General features: G+C 40.2%; 1 protein-coding gene across 1 annotated transcript in view; it reads right to left on the reverse strand.

The window, feature by feature from the left end:
• Positions 1–12989, reverse strand: part of LOC105936870 (guanine nucleotide-binding protein subunit alpha-11) — a 28601-nt gene that overhangs the window by 15039 nt on the left and 573 nt on the right. Inside the window, exon 2 of the mRNA XM_012877894.3 lies at positions 12716–12889. Coding sequence (XP_012733348.1) covers positions 12716–12866 — 151 coding nt within the window. The 5' untranslated portion in view covers positions 12867–12889. The remainder of the gene's footprint in view (positions 1–12715; positions 12890–12989) is intronic.

Here is a 12989-nt window from a genome sequence, read left to right on the forward strand (position 1 = left end):
CTATAGTCTCATTGTGTTTTTTATGTGGAAATAAAGCACTGACTCGCAATTTTTAAAAACGTGTTATCTTGGTCTATTTTCAAAGGTCAAACCATTCCATCTTGAATATTTATACATGAAAATTACATTGCATAAAAAAATGTAAACAGTATATTTCAAACACCGAAAAGTAGGCTATTAAGAGCCATTCTGTAGAAAGACTTCAGATGAAAATTAGAAAGAAGGCTCATATTTCACCAATTTTAGCTTCTGTTTACTGGCTCTTTTACAACCAGAACTGAGTTTAGAACTGTTCTTTTTATGTATAAAGCTGTGAATGACCAAGCTCTATCATTTATTAAAGAATACATTGTTCATATGTTCCTATTGCCTGGCCAGCCAGACTTACACGGGGCGTAAGTCAGTCTGGTAAGGCTCCATACTCTCCGGGCTTAAATAGACCGGACCAATCACAGCGCGGGAGGCGGGACTTTACAATGTGTCACTCTCAGCACCAGGATTACCCATAATGCAGCACCTCTTTTTTTGTAACCATAACAGTCAAGATACATACAGAGGTTGTTGTTGCTTGGTGCCTTCAAGAATTAAGAAAGTACATGTGAGTACACCATGTAGCCCCAGATTTGTTAGACAAAAGCAACATAAATTGTTCACTGGAGAGTTTGCTCGATGGTATGACGTTTCACAGACTACAAAGACACAGAATGCATCACTTGGATTTTTTTGCGTCACATCCGTAGTTATCTGATTGGTTCTAACCTGTTGACGCTGACCCTGTTAGTCCAGCCTTTGAAATCAGGCTCTACCAGCTCCTTACCAGATTGATACAGAGTGTATATGCCGCAAGTCACTCTGCTCAGGTTAATGTTCCTAATAAAGCATTTCTCTCTCTTAGACCAAAGATTTACAGGTTTTAGCTGGAGCATCGTAAAGTACACAGTGGCTATCCAAGTGTTCACACCTCTTCTAAAAAATTAGACAATCATTTCAAATGTGATATACATACATTCTGCATATTTCTACTGGAACAGAAACAGTGGTTGAAGGGAAAAGTAAGAAATAAATAGCCGTAACAACCCGGTTCCATTAGTGTCAGCACCCTTAAACTAAAACTATTTTACACCAATTCTAATGCAATGTTGAAGCACATTTTTAATCACATTGCACATTCATTCTTCTTTGGTAGGAATGTTTCTGGATTCCACAAATTGAGTTAATCGCCCGCTCTGTCTTACAAATCCAGCCGATCCTGAGGGCATCTCCTATCAACAGTTCAATTCAGTTCAATTCAGTTTTATTTATACAGCACCAATTCACAACAGATTTCACCTCAAGGGATCTACAGAGTCAATTCAATCAAATCATACAGACAGGTTGTAAAAGAAAACAAATGTATCCAAGGAAACCCAGCAGATTGCATTGAGTCATTGTCTTGCAGCATTCACTCCTCCTGGAGGAGCGTGAAGCCACAGTGGACAGTCGCCTGCATTGTTGTTGACTTTGCAGCAATTCCTCATACCGAGCATGCATGAAGCACCAGCCTATATCCATAGCTCTCGTCAGGTGACTCCACAGATTGTCTGTCAGATTTAGTTCTGAACTTTTGCCAGACCAACCCAGAACTTCAATTTTCCTCCCATTAACTAATTCTATTCTATTGATTTTGACTTGTGTTTGGGCTCATCAGGATGCAGAAACATATAACTACTCTTCACCTTCAGCTTACTAGCCAACAGCAGAAGGTTTTAGGTCAGATTCGACTTGTATTTGACATAAAGTGTAGTTTCATCAGAAGAAAATTAATGCAGCAGAATTATGCTGCAACGTTTATATTTCGCTGTTGGGATGGCACTCTTTCAGCTATGTACGGTGTTGTATTGATGCCAAACATACATTTTGTAGCAGTGCACTACAGCTGCCATTTGGTTTCTTCAGACCATAACAGACATTTGCACAAAGTTTATAGACTTGATAAGAAAAGGCTTCTGCTTTTCAACAATACTTCTTAATCTACACTGGGGATCTGCAAATTGTGGCTCCAAAGCTGTATTTGGCTCTTTAGACTCTCCTTGCAGGTATATAGAATCACCTTCTATTGTTTTTGATTTATTAGTTTATAAATGAAGGGCTGTATTTCTTTAAGTTTCTTTATTTTTATTTATCAAAAACATGATTAACCAAGTATATTTTTCTTTATTCTACAACCCTAAAAATTAAAAAAACAATTATGGTCCTTTAATTAAATCAACAAACAGACTTTTTTTAAATATTGTATGTGTATTTTATTCTTAACATATTCCACTTTTCTGAAGGTCAGTTGAACTTTGCGGTTCTAGATATGGTTCTGATCAAGGTGGCGGTGCAGGACTCTGCAGCAGCCAAGGTTTTGCGGCTTATTTTGTTTGTTTTTGTGTTCCTGTTATCATCACTCCAAGCTCTAATACAATACAGGAGAGATGAGCTGTTGGAACTGCGATCCATACCTTGGAATACCTTGTAGTTAAGTGCAGACCATTTAAACTGGCTGGAGAGCTCAGCTCAGTGATAATCATTGAATGTATATCCAGCTGAAAGCTAATTCTAAGCTAGCTCTTGAGGAACTGTACTGCTTTGTTACTGGCCAAATGAAAAGCAATCCAGAAGCAGCTGTGATCACTGCTGGGGACTTTAACCATGTTAATTTAAAGGTACTGCTCCCCAAGTTCCATAAATTCATTAAGTTCCCAACCAGAGACAATAAAATATTAGATCAAGTTTACTGTAACATCCCAGGAGCATACAAAGCTGCTGTAGCCCCTCACTCCGGTTCATCAGATCACATTTTCGTAGAGCTGATCCCTGCCTACAAGCCACTGATCTGCAGGACCAGATTTGAGATAAAAAAACGTTCAGGTTTGGACAGAAGAGGCGTGATCAGCTCTACATGACTGTTTGGAAACACTGACTGGGATGTATTTAAAACGGGTGCTGACTTAGAAAGCTACACATCATTTGTGCTTTCCTATATCCACTTTTTCACTGATGCTGTCCTACCCACTGAGACAATCGGAGTGTTTCCTAACCAGAAACCATGGGTGGACAGCACAGTGCTGCTGATGGCCCGGGATGCAGCGTTCAGATCTGGAGACAGACTGGCCTACGGCAGGGCTAGAAGTGAACTTAAAAAGGCACCCTGAAGGCCAAGCAAAGGTACAAGCAGCTTATAGAGGACCACTTCAGCAGCAACAGTCCATGCAACATGTAGAGAGGCATCAAAACCAGAGCAGACAACAGGCACAGCGGCCAGCAGTCCAGCAACGACCCGGCTCTCTCTGACACCTCACACAGCTTCTTTGCACGCTTTGACTCTCCAAGCAACAGGGATGATGAACATCTTCCCCAACCAGAGGAGCACCATCAGCCTCTCGTTCTGCACCTCCACCTCTTCCCTGAAAAAGGTCAACACCAACAAGGCCACAGGTCCAGGCATAGTGTCAGCCCGGACGCTTAAATCGTGTGCTGACCAGCTAGCAGGGGTCTTTCTCGGCATCTTCAACCTCTCCCTGCAGCTTTCCACGGTTCCTGCCTGTCTGAAATCCTCCGTTATCGTGCCTGTAACCCTTGTAACCATTGCCTGTTTGTTTGTTTGTCTGTCTTTTTTATGTGTACTCTTAGCTGGAGTGGCCAAAAATATATTTCACCACGGTAACACGTGGTGACAATAAAAAAAATCTTTGAATCTTTGAACCAGGGTAAATATGCCTCTTTGGATGAATATTGCTCTTACTATTTGGAATTAATACTAACCCTGGGTTCAGATAAAGGATAAAACTGAGTGAATCATTTGTATAATGAGACCCCTTTGATTCTTTGTAACCTTTCTGCTACCTGTGGTTTTAGTTAAGGAGCGGGGGATAAGCATATCTTTGGAAAATCTTATGTCCGCTGAACTTTATTTCAGATTAATCAGAGTGACTCAAATTAATGGCAGCTGTGAACTCAGGAATGCTGACGACGGGAACTGAATCAAAGCTTTCTTCTGCAACGTATTGGTTTAAGTTAGTAGACACTTGAGCAACCAGTTCATAAGAGCGCTTTTTCATATACTTTCCTCTAATAAATGTTTTTGTTATGCACTGGAATTGCACAGGGAATCATGTTATATTAGATGTGGGGAAAAAGTTTTTAAATGATTTATCAAAGTCTGTTTTTTTAATCACAAAATCCTGGACGTGTATAGTTTTGAGAACATCTATATAATGGAGGCAGAGGTTTCAATTTTCAGAAATCAGCTCCAGTTTCTTTTGAGATTAGACCTAAAAGCTTCCGCTTTGATAAAGCTGGCTCTAATGAAGCATGTCTCTCTTGAAGGATTGGATGAACTGAGCGCCTTTTTCTTCCCACTGCCCTTTTATTATGTATTTTAGGAGGGACTTTATGAGGGAGCAAAGTCAGTAAGATATGGAAGATATATATAAAAAAATATCATTACCCCCACTACCACTAGAATTACCATTGCTGCAGGGTAATGAAGTATGAGCAGCCTCCACCTGAACACGGTGGCATCATGCAAAGGTCTCAAATGTATTTTGTCTGATTTGCAGTCAGTAAGAGAGATGCTGTGTCATCATAACACACTTAAAAAGGCTGATTCAGATTATCTTGCTTCAGGTTTCCTTTCCTGTCAAGTACCAGGCCTTGCAGCTCAAAAATAAACAGAATTTGTCCCACAACACAGATATCCTGAACAAGAAGGGCCGAACCAGGGCAGGAGAGACTGAACTGGTCAGAAGAGCTAGCTCGGTCCTGAGGTGCACGCTGGACTGTAAGCGTACTTACGTCCCGGACAATACCCGTCACCAGGCTTTTAGCGGCTCCTTTAGTGGCAGATTGATTCATCCTCAGTGTAGAAAAATGTGTTTCTGTTTTTATATGCTGCTTTGACAGTTTCTCTCCTGTGGGCATCAACAGGGTCAAACCTTATCTTAACTTATCTTGTGAGGAAAAGACTTAACTCCAAAGCGAACTGCACCACCTCCTTTATGCGTTAGACTGAACCAAGTCAAAAGTGCCGTAGGTTCGGACAACAAATATTTCTGACAAGAAGAACATTCCTTAATAGAAGTAGAATATTTTTTACTGAGCACTGCCAAACAAGTACAAAACAAAGAGTAAATCTTTGAAACAACGTTCCCATATTTTCACTTGTGTCTTATACTTAGGCATACATAGGCTCGACTCCCTCCAACACCTTCAAGCAACTAAAATAACGGACACTCAACCAAAGGAATGAGGAAAGCATGAGGCAGTGCTGTTTATGAAGTCATAGACTGTTAGCAAACTTCTACATGAAATTTATTGTGAAATTAAGTGGGCATACCTTTGAATCTGCCCATGTACGTCAACACTGTGTTGCAAATGGAGCTAAACTTATCCCTAGACCCCCTGAGTGTATATTTGATCTTTTCTAGTAGTATAAATTGTATCAGATCACTTTGCCATAACAAACCTTTAGGTGGATTCTTGACATTCCACTATAATCATATTCTTCTGTAGGCGAGCAAGGTACTAAAAGCAATGCTGTGTTTATGTCTTTTCTGAATTGTGAAGTGGTTCCTGTCTGTGACACCAAATATGTCCGTAGGCAGCGCTGGGTTGTAGATTGAAATTTAGCCCCTCTATTTTTATTGACATTTTACAAAAGATGCTAAATTTATTGACCAGTTTTTTGCATGTTTTCAAAGGTATTTGGACAATATATCTTTGGTGATGAGCTCAAAATCTTAAGGTTTGAAGTACCTCCTTCTCGTTACGCTAATTGTTGCAAATAAATAAATGTAAAACATCCAAGAGGCAGCACAGCAGAACAATTAAAAAAACGGCATCAGCTTTGTGCATTGCAAACTGCTTGTCTTTGCTGATCTTTACAATGACCACACCCACTTCCAGACATAGTTCTGCTTAAAAAACATCAAAGGAGCACCAACCTGACTTTAACAGGCAAAAAAGTCTGCAGTTTCTCATATTTTTTGTTAAAAAAATTTAATCTCACCTTATGCACTTTTAATCCTTTTCTTTTAGGTTGAAGCTTGTGATTAGACGGTCTCATCTAGAACTTCCTACAACAATAGTCAAAGCTGGGACAGGAAATAATAATGGAGTCCTGCAGAAAGTGGGACACTTGGTCACTCTAGTGTCTTTCCTGTCCTCTCAGCTCCCAACCAGTCGCTGCATATGGACACTTATCCTATGTCTTGTAGAAACGTTTCTTTGTATAAGGATCGGTTTCTCTCAACCATGACCCTGTGCTTGCTCATGATGAGGACCTGCATGGAGATCAATATCTGATGCAGGTTAGCCTACTTAGACAATGTTGCTGACTGTGCTGTATCTGATTCCTTGAAACAAAGTTTTAGTTGGATCTAGTTGGATCTTCCTGTCAGTTTATTTGAAATGGGCCAATTATTTTTTTTCTATGTAAAGTGTCTTGAGGAAATGTATGTTGTTTGTCACTATATAAATAAAGTGGACTTAATTCCTATCAGAATCAATATCGTACACTTTAGGGGGCCTAAAGCACAGAGTCTTTTTTTTTCTTCTTCATAGAGCATCTCAGCCGTAAGATGTGGTCAAAGAGAAAATGAAGGTTTTTCTTAACCACATGCACCTCCTCCTCCCAGCAGGGAAAAAGGTTTTATCCTATTTCTTCTCCTTCTACAATCCCAAATCATTTGTGTGGTCACTTTTCAGAGGAGATAATTTTTTCCATAATGTCTCTGTACTTATCCTTCTGTCAATCACTAACTATATATATATATATATATATATATATATATATATATATATATATATATATATATATATATATGGACGCCTCTACGCAGCTCAGTGTTTCTGGATTTGAGGTTTGACTGAACACACTGCTTTTCAGTGATTGGCCGAGGGCGAGGAAAAAAGAGGTTTTCTCCTAGGAAGTCCAGGAAAAAAACTAAAGAGGGACAACATTATGGACCACCATTAACAGAGAGGGTCAGACTAAATAATTTTAAAATTTACAAACCATGAACCACGCCTGAAGAAAAAAAAAAAATCAACAGAAAGGACACTTTAGCTTTCTATATTCAGGTGCGCTGTATCAGATCCTCAGGTTTACTGAGGAGACACACACACAATACCTGTGCAGGCACAGAGAAGCGGTGCCTTATTTCAGTATTAGTTCAGGCTGATGTGTGATCCAGATATCTATCCCGGTGGATTATTTTATCCATAATAAATATGCAGGACAATCTTGCATATACAATTATACAAATATGTGTATTTTTTTATTTGTTTTATTTATCTTTATGTTTCTAAGGATTATTTTTATTATTCTTTAACGTTTCATAGGGTGGGATTTAAAGGCCGCACCTCCAGGAGGTGTTTCCCTCTCCCAGGCTTTTCTAGGCAGGTTGAAAAACGACCTGTGTCGAATAAAGCAGTACGGGGCAGGGCGGGCAAAATCGAGCAGGGGCGTGGGGTTAAAAGGTGGTTTACCTAATAGAGAACCAGTTTCTAACTTTAAAAGAGTTGGAGCTCATCAGTGAAAACAATTTGTTAAAATGCCAGTAGAAACATGCAAAACGCTGGTACATGATTACGAACCGGGTCTGATTACTGTAATGCCAGTAACAATTTTTTCACTAATTATGGAGAAGAGAATAAAATAAAATATTTTAAATGCCATTTTAATAAGATGTCAATGAAAGAGATATATTTTTTAAAATGTATACTTTTTTCTGTAAGGATGATAATCTTTTGAGAAATGCCTGTCATTTTCTAATAAAAACAAACCTCTTGGTGAAAAGAATATCATTGAAATCTAAATTTTTCAGGGGTATGAATAATGCTGGGTTTAACTGTACATGAAATTGTAGTTGACAAATAAAGATTGATTGATTGATTGATTGATTGATTGATTGATTGATTGATTGATTGATTGATTGATTGATTGATGAAATTAAATAACTATTAAAAAAAGAGACTGGTTCGCAGTAGTTTACATCCGAGGGTACAAAACTGAGGTACAAATACGGTTGAAGGGTTAAATACACCTGGATCCCTCGCAGGCAAATACAGCAGATGTGAAAAGTCTGCACACCAATGTTAAAATTACCTTTTGAGATGTAAATAAATTAGAATTTTTTTTTTCATATATTTCATGCAACATGTATCCTGTGAAAGTGAATTGAAGAAACAGTCTGTTACCAGGTAACCAAAAGAGCCATAACATGGTTGCACAAGTGTGCGCACCCTTGAACAAATACTTTGTTAAACCATATTTTGATTCAGTTCCAGCTTCAAGTCTTCACTCATGAGTATGAGAAACAAAATAGTTACTTTCTCTCTAGATCCTAAAAGCTTGAATCCTGAAATGTGATGTTTTAACGCTTATCGTGCTTGCTCTTCTGCATGAACCGCACACTGTTGGTAATAATCTGTATACAAATCAGATAACAACTATTTTCTTTCCATGTCATCATTTCAGAGTAACAACCCTACTAAAAGCTTTTAAAGATAGCTGACACTTGAACAATTTCCTCTTAGCAATCGCAGAAGCAACAGATGAATTACCAATGAAAGGTCTCAGAGGAATGAAGAGACATGACAGACCGTAATGTAACGCTGCCACTGACAAGACCTACTGTGCGTCGTCCAACCAACCTCTATAAGCCAAACAATCCCCTAACTTGCTGGTTTTCGCTGTGATTCCCAAACCACGCTTTCCAAGAACATAACATGATTCCCAAAGCAGGATGTTGTGCGAAATGCTAACAATGTTTGCCCAGCACCGCTGTTCCCGTACACAAACATTTGTTTCCTCTCCTCACACAGTCACCCAGGAAATATGACTGGGAAATAATTCCATGTTATTGTTTACTGGATCTCCACACTGTGTCAGGATTTCCCCCCAATCCTGACTCACTGCTGTTATCTGTTTAGCTTGCTAATATTAGCATTTAAAAGGCTCGTTATATTGCTTTATATATCAGTCCAATCAGGTTTCTCTAGAGGGTGCATCAGCCGAGCAAAAACAAAAACGCTTAAAGACAAAAATTCTAAAAAAAAAAATCATCTTCGATTTAAAGACCTAAATAAAATATAAGAGAAATGGAATTTTGCTCATCCACAGAGCACGACAATAGCAAACAATTAGAAAAATAATAATGTGAAGGCATCTCAGTGTAACATCTTCAAACAGCAAAGCTATGATGGAGACACGTAAGCGCCGCAGCATCAATCGTGTGTTACTGACCGAATTGCAGGAGCTAAAAGATTCTTCGGGGAATCTGTGCAGAGGACCACAACACAGGGGTCCTACATGTTATTTCTTACTAGCAACGAGTGGAGAGAATGGACATAAGGATGGACAGCCAAAGAGATGAATACATTGATGGTCAGATGGACGGATGGAGGGAGAGAAGAAGGAACATATTGACAGTAGGGCTGGGCGATATTAACCTGACCCTAGCCAGATTGATATCGCTCCGCTTAGCTCCGTCTATAGCTTCACTCACATCCATCTGGGACATCTTCCATAGAGAGTGATTTCTCCAACCAATTTTCCTGGACCAAATGTCCAGCCAATTAGGACATAGATGTGACGTAGTGGAGAAGCGACCGTGAGACTGTTTTGATTCAGACAACAATGGCGGCTCGCACCGAGGAAGCAAGCGTTAACATTGATGCTGCTATTTCTTCCGTGTTGTCCAATCTACCTAATATTGTTTCATTAAAAGAACATCAGAGAACGCCTCTGAAGGCTTTTGTTGGTGGAAACGATGTTTTCCCCCTTCCCCCGACCGGATTTGGCAAGTTTTGTTTTCCGGGGCGCGTCCGCGTCTGCAGCAGACCCGGAGCGGTTAGCGGGAACCATGTTAGGAGGCCTTTAGTCCTCAACACGGTCGGCCCGGGATCGACTCCGACCCGCGGCGCTTTGCCGCCTGTCTTCCCCCCTGTCAGCTCACTGTCAATAAAACACGTGCCACTAGAGCCCCAAACACATTTAAAAAAAAAAATATAGTTTTGTTTTTCCCTGCGTCGCTCTCACAGCGTCACGGGTTAGCTTCGGTGTGAGTGGTTGAAATAGCACGTCGATAAAGATGACAGACAAGTGGCTTATCCAATCATATGCAAGGATTTTTGATAAGGCCCAGCCTTCAATAAAGGCAATTCCTATGGAGAGGTCCCAGATGGATGTAAGTGGAGCTAGGCGGAACAAAATACATCTGGCTAGGGTCAGGTTAGGGCGATATGGCCTAAAAATAAAATCTCCAATTTTATTATCTGATTAATCTATTTTTTTCTTCCTTTTCGTTTCACCAAAAGAAATTAAAGAAATTATTTTAAAAACTTGCTTTTATTTCAACCATTTTGTCTGCGAGTTGATCTGAATTTAAAGTGCAACTAAATCCAAGCTGTGAAACATGTGGGTAAAACAAGATGGCGGCCCTGCCATTGTAAACATTGAAAATATAGCTAAATGTTTGCTTCTAGTGGTTTTACGCAATGAGCAAAGAACAGGCTTCACTGGTGTAACGTCAAATTAACTTTTAAAAAAAATAAGTAAACGAGTAAATTAAAGAGCCTCGTATTATGGCAAAAAAAAGTTTCCACTTTACAATATTTTGACAGTATATTTTCCTAAACACATATTCAGCATTGCATGCTATTCTCTTTATGGAAGCCCAATGAGCCCATTGGCAAAATAAAATCTTGATTTTCCAAAAACTTAAATCTTAAAAAATTGTAAATTCGGGGCGTGCTTCGGTGTCGCAGTGGTTAGCGCACACGACCCATGTATGGAGGCCTTAGTCCTCGACGTGGCCGACCCGCGTTTGACGCTGACCTGTGGTCCTTTGCCGCATGTCTCTCTCCCTCTCTTGTACCCCCTTTCCTGTCAGCCCACTATACGAAAAACGAGCCACTAGTGCTGTAAAAACCTCAAAAAAAAAATTGTAAATCAAATGGATTAAATCGATTTATTGCCCAGCCCTAATTGACAGACTGATGAACAGAAATGATATACCTTGAAAGACCATCTATCTGATTGACAAATGGATGGATGGACAGCTTGATGGACAGAACTTTAATTCGCTCACTAGACCCCTTAGATCTAATGCTCACCTGTCCTTAGCTGTACCAAGGTCCAGCCTGGCTCACAGAGGTGGTCAAATGTTTCAGGTTCTGGCCTCTAAATGGAACGAGCTGCCCCTACACGCCAGACAGGCTCCAACTGTCTGTGACTTTATGTCTCACTCAAAAGCGCAGGACGACAGATATGGGTGGCGGCGCAGTTGTTTTTAACAGTGCTACATAAATAAACCTGAGCTTGAATAAAGTCCGGAAATATTTGCTGTTGTTTTTTTTTTTCAACCTATCCAGACATCGAAAGACACTCAAATCAAATTCCATACTTTTCCAGAAAGGATCCAGCATTAAAAAAAACTAAATAAAAACAAACAAAAACATCTAAATCTTGACTACTGTTCTTCAATTATGCATTATGTGTTGTCATTTCTGCTTTAACTTTCTGTTCTCTCTCTTTTCTCTTCATAGTAGGTACACCTGGTCTGGCGTTCTGTTAACTGTGACATCATCCAGAGAAGACGGCTCACCCGCTACTACCATCTAATGTAGAACAGATTACTAGATCAATGTGTGCTTCTGTGCTTTTTTTGTTTCTCTTGTTGTGTCTCTGTTCTGTCTTCTGTAACCCCAGTCGGTCGAGGCAGATGACCGTTCATACTGAGCCCGGTTCTGCTGGAGGTTTTTTTTCCCGTTAATGGGTGGTTTTTCTTCCCACTGTCGCTTCATGCTTGCTCAGTATGAGGGATTGCAGCAAAGCCATGTACAATGCAGATGACTCTTCCTGTAGCTCTACGCTTCCCCAGGAGTGAATGCTGCTTGTCGGGACTTTGATGCAATCAACTGGTTTCCTTATATAGGACATTTTTGACCAATCTGTATAATCTGACCCAATCTGTATAATATGATTGAACTTGACTTTGTAAAGTGCCTTGAGATGACATGTTTCATGATTTGGCGCTATATAAATAAAATTGAATTGAATTGAATTGAATTGAATTGAATTGAATTGAATTGAATTGAATTGAATTGACTTCATTAAAACATGATGAAATATTCAGAACCGACCCGAGCTTTTCTAGTCTAAAAGTGGGATTGGCAATTGCCTTTGGAAATGCAGCCGGGCAAAGGAGAGGTCGCAGGTATCTATTTCTGACAGAAAAGCCACAAGCAAGTAAGCTCTAATTATCTTTAACTGTTCCTACATGTTCGTATCCTCTATTTATTATCTGTCTGAATTCAGTGATCAGTGTGAAAGACGGCCTCTGCCTGAGGGCCCCAAGCTGTTAAACCAGCCCTGATCATAGGCTCACAAAGCTTGGGTATGTGTGTGTGTGTGTCCAGGTACTGTTTTTCAGGTGTATCGCCAATCCCAGTGAAGATCATTCTTCACATACCCACAAAATGGAACATGCCTTGCATAGTTTTAGTGTCCTTTCTGGCTAGCAAACAGGCCGAGCAGTTTCAGACTGCATACAGGGTGATTCAGGGCGTCCTCCCACGTCCTTTTGATTGCATTTGACATCTATCCTCTTGACGCGTTTGCTTTGATTCTGCGCCATGGCACGGTTGAACTGAGCTGGAGCGGTGCTGCAGACGGTATAGTACTCACCCAGCAGCAGGATCTTGATCTCTCTTCTCTCCTTCTTCTTCTGCTGCCTGAGGATCCTCTTGATCTCTTTGTCCACAGCGATGGCGGTCTTCTCCTCCTCCGACAGACAGCACACGCAGGTGCGGTAGATCCAGCCGCAGCAGCCCGCCATGAACAAAACTTCTGAAAATCCACCTGTTGGCGGAATAATCAAACGTTGTCCTGTGATGATAAACCCACGACTTACACGTCGCTTTGGTTTTGACGCAGACGCGCCATGACTGATTTCACCACA

The sequence above is a fragment of the Fundulus heteroclitus genome, chromosome 9 (assembly GCF_011125445.2).
Source record: "Fundulus heteroclitus isolate FHET01 chromosome 9, MU-UCD_Fhet_4.1, whole genome shotgun sequence".
NCBI classification, from domain to species: Eukaryota; Metazoa; Chordata; class Actinopteri; order Cyprinodontiformes; family Fundulidae; genus Fundulus; species Fundulus heteroclitus.